Source organism: Mirounga leonina, unplaced genomic scaffold, assembly GCF_011800145.1.
Source record: "Mirounga leonina isolate KUSES-001 unplaced genomic scaffold, KU_Mleo_1.0 Mir_95, whole genome shotgun sequence".
NCBI lineage: Eukaryota > Metazoa > Chordata > Mammalia > Carnivora > Phocidae > Mirounga > Mirounga leonina.
Genome location: NW_023270865.1, coordinates 3,727,929 through 3,746,764, shown reverse-complemented (window position 1 = coordinate 3,746,764; position 18,836 = coordinate 3,727,929). Strand labels below are relative to the sequence as shown.

The window sequence follows — 18,836 nt, the reverse complement described above, 5'->3', positions numbered from 1 at the left end:
GAGAAAAACAATGGGCTAAACAGGTGACCTGCCCATAAAGTGAGTGATCTCCTAATATGTGTGTGTTTACAAGACAGCATAAGGAAAATCCAACATCCACTTAGAAATCTTTGTTGGAAGGAATCGATAAGCCTGATGGAAAAGGGGAATCAGAGACATAAGCCATGAGGACTTTTCGGGAAGAAATGAGACCGTTGGCTCACTATGAAGAAGGGCCAGAGCGAGTGGAGGATTCACAGGTGGGCTGTTGGCAAGAAGCAGAGGCGGCCCTTACCTGATGCTTGTGTCTGAGGTCCGACATCATGGGCTGAGAGTGTGGATGGGGAGGAGGAGGAATTCTGGAGGACACTGGAGGTGACACGGAATCCTTGTCCTGGGAGGGGTGGTGGGATGGCCATCCTGGGGGGCCACTAAGAGAGGGCCCATCCTTTTCCACTGAGAACATGGGCTTTGAACTTCCTGCAGCCTGGAGATCCTGAGCACCGTGCACGGCCTGGGTGACGTGCTGGGTGTAGCCGGGTTGGGTTTCGGGGGAGGAGAACGAAGGAAGAGCTGTGCCAGCAGGTCCAGTGGGCTGGCGGGACAAGGGTTACAGTGCCATCCCTGGCCTCTGGGCTGAGGGCGGGCCGGGGGGGTCTGGACAGTGAGAGGTGGGAAGGCAACTGTCCAGGTGAGACAGGAGAACTGGAGTGTGGGTCCAGGACTGCTGAGCTGCAGTGACACAAGGAGGCAGTGGCCAGTGAGGGGTGGCTCGGACCTCGGTTTCACAGGCGAGGCACGCCGGAGTTAGGACGGTGGCTTCCCACACCAACGGGGACCGTATGGTCAGGGCTCCAACACGGGAGACTAGTCTCCTTTCCTGCAAGTCTGAGCTGGTAGGCAGCTGGGCTCCAGGTGAGGGCAGCTCTGCTTCGGGAGGTCACCAGGGAATCTGACAGCCCCCCATCCTGGGCTCCACATGCCTGGGGCTGGCCTTGCCCACAGGGCTGGAGCTGGGGCAGTGAGGAAGGAATGGAAGGGAGCTGGAGAGGAAGAGGAGGAAGCACAGCCTTTGCAGGGCGCCCATGGAGCGCACCCGCATTACTGCCGCTCGCTTCCCATGGCCCAGAGGACGAGCTGGGAGGGCTGGGGGACATCTAGCGGGGGTTCCGTGTGGGAGTGAAGCAATGTGTGTGCACACGGTGGGGGTGGGGCTGTGCCCTCCAAGGAAGCACCAGCGGCTCCGCCCGTGACTCTGGCCTCTCCTGCTTCCAGGTCGAGCCCTGCATGGGTCACAGACACAGAGAGGCCTCTTCTGGGTTCCCACTCTCAGTTCACAGCTGAGTCAGGTGATGCTTGAAGGCAGGAAGCTGGCAGCCGGGAGTTGGGGACCTCGTCTTGGGTGTTTTCTCTACATCCCCCTTGATGAGCCTCATCGAGCAGACAGGCGGGCTGGACTGCGAGCTGACTTCATGCAAACACTAACCCTTTCCAATTATCCGGAGCTTAAACGGATCTACCTTCACTAAGGCTGGTTCTGCATGTACATAAAAGTGACATGCACACATGTCTCTTCGTCTCAGTGAGGGAGGTTTCTCTGCAGCAAAGTTAACTAGCTGTTTTGAGGTGCCCAGGTTAGTGGGCCCTGGCAAGAACTCAGCACGATGTCAGCAAGCATTCCCAGGTCATGAGGTTCCGTGGAGATCTGCCATCGAGGTCACGGTGACAGCAATGCTGTGTCACTTGGAACACAGGTTCCCACCCTGCCGTCGAGGAAAAGGGAGTCCCAGGGGTGCACCCACTTGGCAGGAGGCCGCCCCGCCATCTGTCTCCTTCCCACAGCATGATCGTTTTTGCAGGCAATGGTGCCACGCTGCCGCCAGCCTCCCTCTGCCAACCGTGAGTTTCACTTCCTAAACCATCCAGAATTTTGTGCACTTGGCCTGTCGCTTTGGACCCTGGAGAAGCCTTGCGGTGGCCTGTGTTCTCGCTGTCCAGCTCAGCACAGCCCACAAGGCGCATGGGCCCGCGGAGTTCCCACGGAGGGATATGACGAGGGGATCAAGGAGTGTGGCCATTACAAGAGCCTGTCCAGCCCCAGAAAGGATCCCCAGGTCGGCACCCATGCACTGGTGGGTGATGGGCCTCCAGCACCAAAGTCCTCATGTCAGTTTCGACTGGCATACCTCTCAACAGCAGGCCGTGGGGCGAGCTGGCTGAGGAGCCCAGACTGGGGCAGGGCAGGTGGCTTTGTGAGGTGGTGGGTCCCCAGCCCCTGAGGGAGCAGGGAGACTGGAGGACAGGATGTCCCCAGGGAGGACCCCCCTCACCGTGGTGGAAGGAATGGTCCTGACCTCTCAGATACAGGTAAGTGGCCTCCATCTCTATCCTGAGCCAGTGACCAGGGACCCAACAGCTCAGAGATGAAGGGAGACATGGGGCCTCTCCCTCCTGTGTGTTCCTGTCTCCCAGGAAAGCATCACGCTGCTGAGGCACATTTCCACAAACCTGGAATCAGCTCGCCAGCTACCGTGGATCTTTAAAAATCAAGCAGTTTGAGATTATCTTGTACTGTTTTTAGTGCGTCGGCTGTCTGAAGAATCTGGAGTCAGACTTTCATTCCGTAAATATGTTACTCACATGATTCTCACAATCCCTCTGGGCCGTGGCCCCCGTGAAGATGAAGCCACTGAGCACAGAGACGGGAAGGGCATGCCTGGGCCGGCACAGCTGGGAGCAGGGCCGGCCCAGCCCACCGACTCCGGGCACCTGCGCTTTCCTGAGAACTATCTCGGGGTGGCAGCACCGCGGGCAGAACGGGATGCCAGGGCCCGGCTTCCTTCGCTCAGTCTCACACGTGCGCGTGTGCACGTGTGCACGTGTGTGCGTGCGCACACGTGTGCATGTGTGTGTGCACGTGCATATGTGCATGTGTGTGCATTGCATGCACGTGTGTGCATTGCGTGTGTGCATGTGTGCATTGCGTGACCGTGTGTGCGCGTGCATGTGTGCGTGTGTGCGTGTGTGCGTGCATGTGCGTGTGTGTGCATGTGCGTGCTGCAGCGATCCACACGCCCTGCCTCACCTGGCAGGCCTATGAATGCATCCTTCTGACACATTTCACTCAGTAGGCAAATAAACCAGAACGGAACGAACTGGAGGCTAAGAGGGAAAACGTTACTGTCACCACGGTATGTTATCACCCCTGCCAGCCGGCGGTGATTACGGTGAAAATACAGCAAATAGGATGCCGTTAGGAGAACTTGCACTTACGTTCACAAGATATTCCAAACATACCTGTTCAGGCACTTCTGGTCACTCTTGCCTCTTCCTCATCCCCGATTACATGACAACAATCAGCTCTTCCCTTCTCTAGACTCTGGAGCTCCCAAGACTCACCGAGTATATTTGCAAAACTATGACCCCTGTCTGGATGAACGCAGCAGCTCTTACCTGGGAGGACAGGCAGATACTTTGCAAGACACCACCCCCGTGACAGGTCTGGTGCTGGGATTACAGAACGATGTGTTGACTTGAAACCTCAGGTCTCGGTAGCAGCCCGCCCTCGTGGTCATCTGCCCTGCAGGAAAGGGTGCAACGTATAATAGTCTCAGAAATGTGCCCCATGGGGAAAGGCAGAGGAAGAGCAATGAAATCCCTTTTTAAAAAGGATTTACCACATTGGCAAGTCTTTATGCTAATGACCAGTTGGCCAACTCTTGGCATACTGGTTCTTTTCTGATCTGTCTTTGTGATTTTTATCAGGGAATTTCATCAATTCTAAGTTACCTGTACTTCTCTCCTGTATCTTCGCATCTTTAAAGTCAACACGTGCCTTTGTCTTGTAATTGGTGCCAACATACATTTGATGACACATCATTCTTTCCTATTGTTTCTGGAGTTGGGAACATCACCCACTTCTCAAAAGAAACATAATATGCTTGATTTCCACTTGATAAGTTACAATAGGAAGCAATCGATAATAAACCAGAAAGAAATACAGACAAAAAAACATAAAGCAGTTTGTCACCAGAGATTCCAGAGTTAAATTTTGCCATGGTTATAAACTGAACGGAGGCCTTTTCACAATAATGACTTAGCTGTCCTATTGAATGAGGTCAGTGGAAATGGTAGAAATGAAAGTGGGTTCAATCCTCAGCCCCTATTCATATCCCCAGTGCTGTTTACAGCTTTGCAAACATGTCCAAATTTGTTCAGTATTTCAATTCACTAAATTTACCAAAAAAAGGTACTATTCTTTACATGAAGTTCCTAGAATAGTCAAAGCCAGAGAGGCAGAAAGTAAGATGTTGGTTTGCCCAGGGCTGGGAGGAGGGGGATTGGTGAGTCACTATTCCATGGGCATAGGCTTTCAGTCTGGGAAGATGATCAAGATCTGGAGGTGGATGGTGGGGATGTTTGCACAACAGTGTGAACGGACTTAACAGTTCTGAGAAACATTCTGTCATGTATATTTTACCACAATACTAAGGGGACTCTAACTAGATACACATTTTGAAGGACGGTATTAAAGAATTCATCCGATGGAGAAAAAAATAAAGAAAAAGAACCCAACTGGTACTGCTTTAAAATGAACACAATTAAAATATACTAAGATCTACAAATGATTTCATTGTTGCCCTTGGAAAGCCTGAAGAAGTCCTGCTGCTCGTGTGGCCCCTCTGTCCCCCGTGTCTGCAGCCCAAGCCCGGGCACAACTCAGCATCCCCTATATCCAACTGGATTCCCCCGCCGGGCAGATGTTCAGAGCAAGAGACAGACCAAGTAGATTGTAGATGCCAGGCACAACCATCTCTAACACTAGGGTCCATGTGAAGACAAATCCTTCTTTACTCAAGGAAAACTAGAAGTCTCTAAAATACACATTGGACAGTGTGGCTAAACTTGGTCAGAAGGAATAAGACAAGTCAATGCCTTAGATGGGGAATGTTACATTCTCTAGGAAATTGGTTTTCTTAAGCAGTCAGAAGAGGAGAGTCCTCCCTGGTTCCAACAGGAAATCACCATGGAAGTTCATGTGTCTGACCCCAAACTGCCCACTCCGAGGGATTAAGCTCAGTGGGTGCTGATGAAGGACAAGGAAATCGTAGTTAGGATCTTGGCAGTTTTGTAAAATTTTTCAGTTCTCTGCTGGTGTAACATAATTATATTTTTAACCAAGCTGTGTAGTTTTTATTTTATGCTCCCTAATGTAAATTTTGCAATTATTTCTGCCCAATTTCAATGGAATCTGATGAGAAATAGCTTATTAAAAATGACTGAGGGACACCTGGGTGGCTCAGTCAGTTAAGCGTCCAACTCTTGATTTTGGCTCAGGTCATGATCTCCGGGTTTGAAATAGAGCCCCACGGTGGGCTCTGCACTGGACATGGACTTTGCTTAAGATTCTCTCTCTACCTCCCCCTCTGCCCCTCCACCCCACACTCCTTCTCTCTCTCTGAAAAAAAAAAAAAAATTGAGGGGCCCCTGGGTGGTTCAGTCATTAAGCGTCTGCCTTTGGCTCAGGTCATGATCACAGATTCCTGGGGTCAAGCCCTGCATCAGGCTCCCTGCTCAGCCGGGAGCCTGCTTCTCTCTCTCTCCCCCTCCTTTTGTTCCCTCTCTAGCTGTCTCTCTCTGTCAAATAAATAAACAAAATCTTAATAAAAAAAAAAGACTTTGATAATGATCATGAAATACTTCTGCAGAAGTTTGAGAAAATTTACTTAAACATATGGATAATCCTAAAGAGTATTTCTATTAAAGAGCAAAGTTTAAATCACACAAAATGAATGCCCTTAAACACCAAAGGTCAAGTTCATTGAAGATGAGCCTTAACCACAGGAGGCGACAGAATGGTAATAAAAATGGTAGCATCTCAGCCCCAACACTTGTTCTAAAATACAGATTTAGGAGACGCCTGGGTGACTCAGTTGTTAAGCGTCTGCCTTTGGCTCAGATCACGGTCCCAGCGTCCTGGGATGGGGCCTCGCGTTGGGCTCCCTGCTCAGCGGGGAGTCTGTTTCTCCCTCTGCCCCTCCCCCTGCTTGTGTTGGGCCTGGTGACCCGTGTGGGACATTCGAGTGGGATGAGTATGGTGACAGCTCAGATTCCATGTGTTCTGAGCAAGACGCAGGAGTCGCCCACCCCGCACAGCGCATACGTAAGGCTTCCAGACGCAGCGCTCAGTAAACCCAGGAGGCCTTCCTCTTGACTCCACCTGGAAAGCAAGTGTGTCCCACACCGTCCCACGACGTCCTCCAGACAGGGACAGCCGGCTGTGTGGCCTGTCACTATGGCCCACACGGGACCGACGCAGACATGCAGATGCAGGCCACTCTTCTACTCAAGCCCTTGCAGGGCTGTACCCCCTCAGGGAGGGAGAAGCTGGGCTTGATCCTCTTCCATTTTCCTGTTAAGTGCTTTCCTGGGGTGGGTCAGACTCCCTTTCAACTCTGGTCTAAAGTCTCCTGGCTGCCTGCTGGACACACAGACCACACTGTCTAACAAAAACACAAATACAGACACATCCTCGTAAAGCAGGCTGCCCGAGACCCCACCTGCCCTGAGGTCTGTGGTCTGGGGTCTCCCGTGGGGTCAACGGGGTCGGTCTTGTAGCCCCGAACCCATGCCTTCCTCCAGGTATTCCTCCTCCCAAGTCCAAATGTCAAACTGAGAGCAAAAACATTTCCTCTGAAACACACACACACACACACACACTCATGCCACTCACAGATTAAATGCCTATTTTTCTTGTTTTAAACTCGAGGCTTCCTAGCCCTTTCCTTCCAGCCTCGCTGGTGCTGACCTCCCCGCTCCTCCGATTCTGTCTTGTCCTCCAGGGCCATCCCCTCGGCATGCCTGCCTGATTTCTTCTCATCCCTTTAAATGAGACCCAAATACGCCCTCCTCTGAATCCCCCTGGCCAACGGCTCTGGGTCTGGAGCAGGCATCAGAACTGTCTTATTTGTTAAAACGCAGAATGAGGCATCCACCTCCAGAGTTTCTGATTCAGTGGGTCTGGGGTGGGGCCCGAGGATGCTGGCCAATGCCCAGGGGTTGCTGGTGCGGGGACCACACACTGAGAACTGCTGCTCTGGGAAAAATCTGAAGCCAGGATTTTTAGGTCCAGAGCTACAAGAGGTGTGACAGAGTAAAAAGTTAGTATATAGGTCTTTGTCCCTGGTTCCTGGCTAGTGGCTCCTAAAACCCTGGAAATTACAGGTAAGAATGTAAAAGTTGAAGGAATGTCTTTTGTATGCTAACGGGTGACTGGAGGCTGGGCCCTGGGGAGCCTAGGATGGGGCTGGCCTCCTGAGAGATCCAGATAGGAATAAAGGATTAGAACTTTCAGCCCCATCCCTGCCCTGCAGGGATGGGAGAGGAGCCAGAGATGGAGTTCATCACCAAAGGCCAAGGATTTAATCAATCAGGACTAAGTTCAAAAATGTCTCATAACCCGCAGGGTTCAGAGAGCTTCTGGGTCCATGAGCACATCCCTATGCCGAGAGGGCGGCACACCCCAGCTCCACAGGCACAGAGCTCCCTGAAGTCCCCCCTTGTACCCGTTCCTCTGGCTCTTCATTCCTCTCCCTTAGAATAAACTAGTACTTCCAAGTACTGTGCCTTCCTGGGTTCTGTGAGCTGATCTCACAGATTATCAAACCTGAAAGGGAGGGACTGCAAGAAGCCCCAACTTTGTAGCCACATCAGACAGAAGTGTGGGTCCGCGTGGCCCCCAGTACTTGTGACTGATGTTTTAATTGGGAACAGTCTTCTGAGGCCGAGCCCCGAAACTGGTACAGTCTGAGTAACCCAGGTAGTTCGTGTCAGAACTGACCTGCAGACCTCCCCTTGGCCACGGACAATCGGGGGCTGTTGGCGTGGCCAAGGCCACACACTTGGTGTCAGAAGTGTTGTGAATAAAGACAGCTGAGGCGAGGCGAGTCAGGCTTGTGCTCATCTGTCCTGGCAAACGGTAATGAGGACCCGCTCCCTCTCGAAGCATGCGGGCGTGGGCAAGACACATGGTGAGTCTAAGGACAAGGTTCAGTGAAGACATCGTGTCATCCCTTGGGGCGTATTTCTGGGCGGCAGAGAACATACGCTGCCTGTCTCCATAATCCCCCCGGCGTGCGTGGATCACTTTGTGCCCTCACTTACTAAAGAGTTTTTAAGCCATTGGCCAATTGCATTACATTCAGGAACTTCTAAGTTCAGACACGTTAATAGTGGGGGAGCTAATGCCCAGACAAAAAAGCATCAAAGTAGATAGGGGTATATTCCCTTATTTATACATTACTTCGGATGAGTTGGGCGGTTCTGAGGAGTCGCCCACATATCAATGTAGAGATGAAATCTGCATCAGTGTTTTATGAACCCAATTTCCATTGCTAACAGGGAATAAGAAACTATAAAACTGGGGAGAAAAAAAGAGAAACAAATGTCTGTTTAAGCTGTTCTGCAAAGAATCATGGGGACTCCCTAAATTAAGCCAGTTAATCGTAATGATCCCATTTATATGAGGTCAATATTGAACAACAGTACAATTTCCTAAAATTGCTAAGAGTTTGTTCACCCTAATGAAAAGAGAAGGAAAACTAATCTTTTCTCTCCACTTATATGTCAATTTAAAAGTTCATTTTTTTACTCTTTAACCAAACTCGTCTGACTTTTTAGGAGGTGTGACTCTTTAGATAATGGCTTCAGTCTGGTTTCCTGTTTTGAAATTAAAGGCGTGTGGAATCCAGCCCTGCTGCTCCAGTCCCAACAAACAACCTGGCCTTAATGGTCCCTAGGGGTTCCGAGCAAGTCACAGGCTCTCGGTTAAGCAAATACAAAACTGGGTTTTGCTTTGAAATGGCCAAAGAGGTTGACTTTATTAAAGTGCTTGTTTTTCTTCTTTACTGGAGACGTCGTTTGGCTTCAGTCCTGAGTGCCTAAGTGTCAGCCGAGTGCCAGAGCTTCTACCTGTTAACTGGGTAAGAAGGAGATCTGGAGCTAGTAATTCCTGAAATAATTTAGTTACAATGTACTAAATGTACATATATATTACCCAAAGGAAAACGGGGGTTTGTCTTACACATGTGCGGGTCCTGACTCTGCCAGGTCTCTTCTTAGCTGGTGACTTTGGAGACCTTTCCTTTTCCTTAATCGGGCACCAGTGGTGAATCGGCCACAGCCGCACAAAATGCAAGACTTCTGGCTGGAACCCCGGATCCCAGCCCCCTAAACGCCATGGGCGCTCACCCTCAGTCATCAGTCATCGTGGCTAAAATGTACGCGCACACGGGCAGTGCACCCTTGGGTTGACAACCCTGAAGGACATAAGTGGGTAAGGGAGAACGTTGACAGTGAAGAAAAGAAAGGGGGAGTGCAGTGTTGCCTCGAAATTTTTAGCAATTACTAGAAATAGGACAAAACAGGAGGGCAATTAGTAGGTTCGAAAAAATGCATTTAAGAAAGTAACAATGCGGGCTCCTGGGTGGCTCAGTTGGTTAAGCGACTGCCTTCAGCTCAGGTCATGATCCTGGAGTCCCTGGATCGAGTCCCGCATCGGGCTCCCTGCTCGGCAGGGAGTCTGCTTCTTCCTCTGACCCTCCCCCTTCTCATGTGCTCTCTCTCATTCTCTCTCTCAAATAAATAAATAAAATCTTAAAAAAAAAAAAAAGAAAAAAAAAGAAAGTAACAATGCTGGGGCGCCTGGGTGGCTCAAGTTGTTCAGCGTCTGCCTTCAGCTCAGGTCATGATCCCAGGGTCCTGGGATCGAGCCCCGCATCGGGCTCCCTGCTCAGCGGGCCGTCTGCTTCTCCCACTCCCTCTGTCCTGCCTTCCCCTTGCTTGTGCTTTCTCTCTCTCTCTCTCTCTTTCTCTCTCTGACAAATAGAAACTATCTTTAAGAAAAATCGCACAATGGTGAACATGGTATAAAACAATTTGTGGGATGTCGCACATCCCACTTGGAGGACTGTTCACGGTCGGAAATACTTATACCGATAAATAAGAATGGAAACCCATGAATGTAAGATCGAATGAGGATATGAGAAAAAGAGCTCAAGGAAGTAGAAAGAATTGATCTAGATGGAAACAGAAATCAGTGTATTAGAAAACGAATATATGTCAGAGTACTTGATTCCAGACAAAAACTTGTGTTGCAAAAGGGACAGTGGAATATCTAAGAGCTGACTTTGGGCAGGGGATTGTGCCCTCTTGCCCGGGAGACTGGCTTAGATCCCACCAAGGAGAGGCAGGAACACAGGATGGGGTGGGAGAATGTCAGAGACGCATCGCCACCCTCCTGGCTGAGGCGGGTCTGAGCATGTGCTTTGGCAAGCAGGAGCTTTGCGGTAAGGCAGGCATTTTCCTGGGAACCCTCTGTGCCAAGGCTGGCTTGGCTCTACGCCTAACGGGTGATTTCTGGAATGTTCCACGACTTCCTGGTTCTTAAATAGCCAGAGGGACTCTGAGAGCTAATGGTGTCTCTCTCTGACCTTTACTCCTCCACCCTCCAACTATTTTATAAGCAAGTGATCCTTTATATTAAATACCTTCCGGCATGACATACCTAGAATGACGCGTTTTCCTGGTTAACCTGCTGCTGATACACCAACTTAATGAAGAAAATAAGGAATAAGAACAAATATGCTAGATACGAAATGAGCATAAGAAAATATCCTACACAGAAGAAATTAAGAGAATTTAATGAGGGCGCTTTGTTCAAATTTATAAGCATAATATTTAAAATCTTACAGAAAAATATGGTTTTCTGAATTAGCAAAATTACAGAAGAGAGAAACAATCTATGTGGTTTAATTACCAGACAGACTACAAAACTGTCTCAAAGACCTAATTCCTGAAAATGCAAGAGTCAGATGCTGCAAATAGATCCCACCACATCTAAAAGAAGAAATAATACCAACGCTAGTTAAATTATTCCAAAGCATCCACGTAAGAGTGAGGGTCAGGAGGGTAGGCAGTCAGATGGACGGAAAGGAGGGTCATTCTCGTGAACAGGCAGTGAAGGCAAGGGACAAAGGGAGGGCGTGGGAGAAGGAAGAAGGTGTCCCTCCAAGGCTGGGGAGGACTGAGCACTTTCAGGAACAGAAGGAGAGGAAGGGCCGGTCTGGTGGCGAGGAATCGTGGTGACAAGGTCCAGGGTATCTGAGTGTCAGCTTCGGAAAGGAGGGGCTGCTCCTCTGAAGCAAAGGCTGGTGTGAGTAAGGGGGGGCTCTGGCTTGGTGGGACACGTGGGGCTGGCACTTGGCAGGAGCCTCCCTGCAGAGGGGATGTGAGCTGCCCGCGGGGACCAGCAGGGACACCCACGGGGCAGAGCCCATCATGGCCCTCCTCCACCTCGGACCTGGCTTCCAAGCGGCTTCCGAAGCCAGTCAAAGAGCTGCCTTCAGTTATCATCCACCAACAACAGTAAGTAGGTCTGGGATCCTGTTAGCGGGAACTGCTTTCCTCCTTTTTCAAAATGACTGATTAAAATCACATGGGAGGAGATGCTAACAGTCTGACTTGGGTCCTGGGTGTTTTCCAGGAAAGTTCTTGTCTGTAATTCTCCTGGCCATCCACTTAACCCGTCTTAACTCTGCTCCCGGAGAGCATCAAGCTGCCCTTGGACCATCAAAGTCCCTGGTGGGCAATCCTGAGGCTGCCATTTATACACTGAGGGGTATTCACTCAAGTCCCTGTCTTCTCTCAGCCGCTCTCCCCGGGAAGTGGGTTTCCCTGTGGTTCCTGAACCGGATTGCAGAGGTGCCTGTGAGGGCCTCGGGCTCCGGGCGGGGGCCCGCAAGTGGGCTTTCCACATAGTGTGTTAGGAGAGAAGACCCCTGGATGCGTCCTCAGACTGGGATTTGAGGACTTCGGGTTCTACAGGGCTGGCGTGGGCCCCAGAATCTGCATTTCTCACAAGTTCTTGCGTGATGAGGATGCCGCTGCCCTGAGGCCACTCACGATGCCCACCGCGCCTCAGTTACCCTTGCATGGGATTTCCCACACAGGCAGGGATCTTACACCGGTAGGCAGTCAGGCCCCGCAGGGTGAAATCGGATTCTTTACAACTCCATACCTCAGATCTCACGCCACCACTCCAAATCTGTGCCCACAAGCGAACAGGACTGTGTGTGCAGGCACGCGCGCTCGCACGTGTTCTCTGCTCAAGACGTTTAGGAACCATGCCCTCAAAATACCCACCAAAACATGGAGCCTAAATCTGTAATTGCTAAGGAATTTTTGGGGGGCACAGGGGGCTCATTGTTACAGTTTGTTGAAATCATTGTGACAAGCATTATAAACAATGCTTGAGGATATTGGCTCCAGAATCTGAACCACCGCATTAAAAATGGGCTGTTCGCTCAAAACCTTAGCAGAGACTCTCCGCCAGTGGTGGATACAGAGAGCGTAGTGATGGGGCAGGGGGTTGCCGTCACGTCTAGAGAAGGGTGCACCCAGGAAGGGCTGTACGTGGGAAAGACCTGGGGTGGAATGTATTAAAATCCTCGCAGTGACTTGGGTCAGAGAGCGGTTTGTCTTCTTTTCTATCTGTTTACGGCTTTGTAAAGAAAACTAATGACAACATGAAAATGCACATCTGTCTTGCTGACATCACGGACACTGGGCAGTGAGAGGTGGGGGCGGGAGGGGCCCGACTGCCCAGGTGACCCTCTGGGGACTTCCAATTGGCCCCCAGCCTCTCCACCCCCCTGCCCTGGCCTCTCTCTCCTCCTTCCCTCTCATTCTCCCCAAAAGGCTCAGCATCGAAAGCCTCAAGGGGTGCCCACGGAGCTGAAATTCTGGTTTATCTCTGATCCATCTTGCAACCGTTAACTGACCCAGAAACAGAGAAAACCAAACCAGAGAGCTCAGCAGAGGCCGCATAAAACACACGCCCGTGTACTTATGCAAGCAGGCAAACACGCACACTCAAGTTCCCTCCTCAGCAGAGGGCGGCGAGGGAGGCCGGCTCCCAGTCTGCTTCCCTCCACCTCACAACTCCGTGGGCTGTGCCCAGACAGCACATCTGCCCCCTGGGGAGTGTCCAGGTGTCACCTGGCCTGGTTACTCGAGAACAGGTTAATACTAGCAGAGGGGAGGGGCAGAGAGAGGAGAAGCAGGCTCCCTGCTGAGTGGGGAGCCCAAGGCAGGGCTTGACCCCAGGATCCCGGGATCACGACCTGAGCTGAAGGCAGATAGTTCACTGACTGAGCCCGCCAGGCGCTCCTGTCTATGCTCCTTTTTCAAAGGGCTTCCTTGGGTCCTTCATCAGAGACTTTTGCTCACCGTAAGTGTAGGATCTGCATACTCAAGATCTTGGGGAGTCTGTTCTTTGGGAAAGGAAGGATCCTATAGGCTGGTACACTGTGTCGACCGGATGCCAAGACACCAGGCTTGGGCTACCAAGGGAAGACAGAACTCTACCAAAGAGAGTTTCAGAGTACCAAACAGAGTGATAACTTGGGGCGTCAGTATGGGGCAAGTGGCCCCGGGACATCAGGAGGCCTGACTGCCAACAGCCACAGGATGACGAGCCGCCACATCATCCTGGCTGCCGGGACGGAGCTTGGACGGATGACCTGAGTCAGCAGAAGGGAGGCAGTTTCCAGCAAGGAAGCGGAGAAATCAGAAGACGTGTCCCAGGTACGCCTCCCTGCATCAAAGACACCGAGTCGTCTGTTCCCCGAAAGGAAGCTTCCAGGCGGCCCCTCCTGCCCTCCGTTCACACTGCTGCCCCTAAGCTGCCCCCACGTCCTGCCCGCCGCCTCCGTCCCAGTCCTGCGGGAAGATGGTGGGCCACTCTTTGACGCCTCAGCCGCAGCAGGTACAAGCCTGCACGCCCATGCACGCACTTCTCCAGGGATGCGCGTATGCACTCACACAGGCCTGCACACACGTGTGTGCACATATGTGCACAAACACATGCTTGGAGGGCGACATAATCCCAAAGAGGGAGGAAAGTGCCCCTCATCCCTGCCCTGGGGAGAAAAACATGGAGAATAACATCAGGACGTGATTCCCTCCTGCTTCAAGAGTTTAGTAACCTAAACTGTCCGGTTTCTCAGGCAAAGCTGTAACATTAACAGAGAAGAACCGGGACTGACATTTACTTGTAGACACAGTGTTAAGAGCTTTACAGGTAGTCTCATTTAATCCTTAAAGGAACCCTATAAGGTAGCTTACGTTATTAGCCTCATTTTATAGATGGGCTCACTAAGGCATAAAAGGCTTAAGTAGCTCATAAGGTCGGGAGATTTTAAGAGGCAGGGCCTCACCGTGACTCCTGGCAGGCTGGTCACAAACACCACGCTATCTCTTCCAGCTCAGCAAGGCCTGATGCATCAACTCCCGGCCCGGTCTTTCCATCCAACATGAGATATGCAGGTAGAACTTGTAACCTCTTGTTTGACAGAAAGAGATGGGTACCATTTTCTATTTCAGAACTCTTCATACACTGGAGGACAATTTTTTAAACTCTATTCACTGGGAGCTGAGTAAATGCCTGGAAGCAAGGGAACCCGAATTCTGAATGATGGAAGGCATTTCCGGGCTCCACTCCTTGCTTTGTGTCTGGGAGCAGGAGGGAGGAAGAAACGAGGGAGCCCTGAGGAAGCTGCCCCCACGGGGGAGGGGTGCGTGTTTCTCGGTAACAGTGGGATGACCCCATATCACCCTTTCCCAAACACGGCCTTCATGTATTTCTAAATCAAAAAGTCATCGAGGTCCTGCATTTGTCCACTTGACAAATAGATCTTTGGTGGCTGGTGAGTGCCAGACGCATTGCTAGACCCTGAGGACACAGCAGCTAATAAATGTGACAAAAGCCACAACCAACCACGGCCCAAGTCTGTTCCAGGCTGTCACAGAACCTAAACACAGAGAGAATGCAGCAAACAGCAAAAACAGACCACACCCAGGCCAGGTGTAACAGGGCCAGAGAAACTGACGGTGGTCCTGATGTGGGGTGGTGGGGACCATGGTCTGAGGCCTGGGGGTGTTCTGGAGCTCAGCATCGGTGAGCATGGTAGAGACATGCTCACAACTCAGGCGACACCAAACCCGGGCCCCAAGTCCTTTCCTCAGACCCAAGGAGGATTTCAGAACAACAAGAAAACTTACAAATAGGAAATTGGTACAAAAGAGACTCAAAACCAAGGATAAACAAATCCAAGTGGTGCTCGAACCCACAGCCATGTTGGAATGATGGGACCTGGAAGGCAGAATATACGCTCTTTTGTGTTCACTTGTTCATTTCCATGCAGTTGCTGTGACCAGATCCTGGGCATTCTGCATAGATTGATTTGAGAGCTTAAATAAAATTATCCTTTCAAGTCCTAGTCTAGCATTTACCTCCATTTCTGCATGATCAGAAGGTGAATAACACCTGATGTCTCACGGCATTTTCACCAGGATTAAATCAGATCACGAGTACAGAAGCAAAGGACAGGCAGGCCAGAGGAGTTGCTGAGCGTGGAACCCAATGCGGGGCTCGATCTCACACCCCTGAGATCATGACCTGAGCCAAAACCAAGAGTGGGATGCTTAACAAACTGAGCCACCCAGGCACCCCTAAGATTTGTCTGAGAAATTTTAATTGTGAATCAGATCAATATTTTCACTTAAACGAAAAGCATTAACCCCAGACATTGCACGGAGCATACTGGAGAGTTTAGAATGTAGGTATAAGCCAAATTTTAATAAGCATTTCACTTGGAAGCAAATCAGCCGTTTGAGATTAGTTATTTGAAATGCACTGAACCAATGGGATCAGAGGCTGATTTTTAAAAACAGCAGCATCTGTAATTTTGAGAAATGTCTGATGCTTTTACATTGGCAACAAGAGTCTAGTGATGTCATTACCATGTGAAAACAGTGTCCACCTTAGAGTCAGACTTCATCAGCTAAGCCAGTTCCTATGTGAACTATATTCTTGGCTTCCTGTCTCTCTGTGTAAGCCCAGACCCCTCACCGATGCCCAGACACTGGCTGAGAGTCCGGTCAAGGCACAACTAAACAGGATCATTGAAATAAAAAATGTGGTTATATCATAAAAGTGAGTGGAAAGGAAAAAGGAGCAGGGGAACCTTGAGAGGAAAGAAGATGAATGGTCGGACCTGCCCTGTGTCTGTCAGGAAATCTTATTTTCCAGAGAGAGATGGGTCCATTAGAATAGAGAAGGAAATGACACTTCTTAAAAAACAAAAACAAAAACAAAAAAAACCCCATTATGTTTCCTCCACTGATGACAGGTAATGCATGTTTCTTGAATGAAACAAGAGGTGGGGTAGTTTCCAAGTGTCTTTCTCAGTTCATTAATTCCCTAACTGGGTCATTTAAAGGTCCCCTTATAGATATTAAGTTCACAGGGAGATAGCTAAGAAAAGTATGCTTTGAAAAGTTAATAACCCAGGATGTCGGAAGGTCTGTGCAACTAGAGATCCTGAAAACACAACATGGGCAGATAAAATGAAACTGGTGCCCATTCCTTCCCTTTGTCTTGGGTTGAGAATGTTGGGTGATGTGCTGAACGAGGTCCCCAAGAAAGGAAGACAGGAATCAAGTGCTCTTTATCAGATTCGCTGGTGAATTTAGTTATTCTCTCGTAAAACTGAAAACACAAGAACGGACCCATTTTGAATGGTCAGCCTCCAATGTTAATCATTCAGTGCCATTTTCAGATAATGCAGATTTTAAAAAACCTGGCCCACCTTTCAGAAGTGAGAGGATCCAACAGCACAGAATGAACAAAACATTGTATAAACCTAAAGTAACTAAGGATTTATCTCCAGAAGATGTGTGTCATCAGATACCATCAAATCCTGAAACACCGAAACATCAAGACAACCACTTGTAATCAAGTCTGGGGAACTAAACGCCCCTACCTGAAAAGGAATCGTTATCTTTAATCCTTGGCAAATAACCATGTGATTTGAGGCTACTGGGGGAGGTCTGACAAGTCCATGAAACATAGATCAAAAAACAGCACATGTTAGGACTGAACAGGACAAAGCCTTGACCTTCAAGTGGTCATGAAAGGAAGCGCTACTGATAAGGTGGTGGAGATCTCACTCGCCGCCTCTCAGGCTTCTGTTCCGGGTACCACCGTTCCCATCGATGAGCAAATGCTCACTGTGAAGGGGAGATGCAGGCTGAAATCACCGTGCTTCCCAGTAGAATCATCTTTGTTAAAGAATGTGAACGGACAACAGCCTATGAGCAACGTGGACGGTTGGGAGTTTGGCCGTGGTGGGAAGCACGCGGAGTCAGTGGAGTTGTTTGAATCCACACTGCCTGCTGGGTTATCTGGGGGAATTTCTGAAACTTCTGAACCTCTGGTTTCTACAGAATGTGGGGAAATAATACCAAGACCTCCAAGACATGAATAATGATTGCTTCCACGCACTGATACTCGTAAAATCTTACAGATTCAAGCACATGAAACGCTGTTGCAAAGATTTTGTGGATGGTGCCCTCCTGCAGCCCAGAGCTGCCCCCAGCAAGCACGTCCTGTTTCCACTCTCAAACCCTGCTGCGGGTTTCCGCAAGACCGCGCTTGTGACTACACACACAAGGTGCTCAATAAATGGCAATAGTGTTTTTCTCACTGTCCTCTTGCTTCTCTGGAGAATTAGTCCCGGGGGGCCCTTAGAGAGCAGGAGAGTTGAAGGCATGCTGTTTCCTTTCAGGGAAACAGGGGAGGGTCAGTGTAACCCTTCCTGACGGTTCCCATGTGGCCAGTGAGGGGTACTTGGACCAAGTGCTGAGTCTCGGGACCCTGGCAGGTCCGGTTTCTACCAGGAAGACTCTCAGAGGAGTCATATCCCACATGAGGTGCTGAAGGTCAGGCATCCTGCCCTCCATCTAGTTGTTGAATTGACAAACCCTAATTTCCCATCAATTTGTCCACCCAAACTGAAAACAAACAACATATTCACTGACTCGATAATGCCGTTCTTTAAGCAAATGATTATGGAATGGGTTCTGGGTTGATTTCTTCTAAAAACCTCAATGTGAGAACTATTACTGAGGGCTAATTAGGTGATTTGCAAGTACACTAATCACACATACAGCGTTTTCGGGACCCTGAGACAAGTAACTCGGTAAAAGCTGAGAAAACCAAGTGCTCCTTGGAATGCCTGACACGCAAACAGGGGACATGAATGAAGCTGCCATAAAGAAACAGGGGCAGACCCGCCATCCTCTGCAGACGTTCCCATGTAGTTCTTTCTATTTTTTTTTTCCACCAAATGAAAACGTACAAAGAAGAGTTCTGAAAATCATAATGTCCTTGCCCAAATATAAAGCTTTGTGATTCAGTTGTTAATTTAACCAAACTCTATTAGATATCTCTAAATAGGGATGGATAAAATCAACTATATGTTCAATATAATCTGTGAAAGCATGAGGGGTTGTTTTAAGATCAGAAGAGAAAGGGAAGAGAAATAAGTATAATTAGAAATTAATTTTCCCATGTCATACACAGGGGATGCCTGTGAACATAGTTCTATTCCTCCATTCCCTGAGTGGCGGCACATGGTAGCTCGTCTGGCCCCGTCCCCCGTGAGGGGCCCATATACTACTCTCTATTTTGTAATTAAAGCCATTTGCTTGCTCTCCTTGTGTGCAGAAGGGAATCAGACTTTTCCTTAGGAAGCTCTTAATGTCAGAATTTAAACAGGATTTCAATATTTTATTTTTAGTTAATAATGGGGAGAATTAGTGTGTGTCAAGCACATGAGTGTCAGCAGTCCAGACTTAACGTTTTTTTGTTAATCTTTGTTTTTCTCTATTTCTTTTATGTCTTTTATTAGAGCAACTATTAAGAATATATGAATTCAGGTTTACTTTTTCTTTAT

At 49.5% G+C, this 18,836-nt stretch overlaps 1 protein-coding gene across 7 annotated transcripts in view; it reads right to left on the bottom strand.

Annotated features, from left to right (window-relative positions):
• The window catches only part of ADAMTS16 (ADAM metallopeptidase with thrombospondin type 1 motif 16), a 142,946-nt gene that overhangs the window by 39,250 nt on the left and 84,860 nt on the right, over window positions 1-18,836 (bottom strand). For all 7 annotated transcript variants that reach the window (XR_004678010.1, XM_034998826.1, XM_034998827.1 and 4 more), the window contains exon 18: window positions 3,433-3,559. Coding sequence is in view for 6 of the 7 variants with exons in the window: in XM_034998826.1 (XP_034854717.1) it covers window positions 3,433-3,559 (127 nt within the window). In the remaining variant the exon portion in view is untranslated. The remainder of the gene's footprint in view (window positions 1-3,432; window positions 3,560-18,836) is intronic.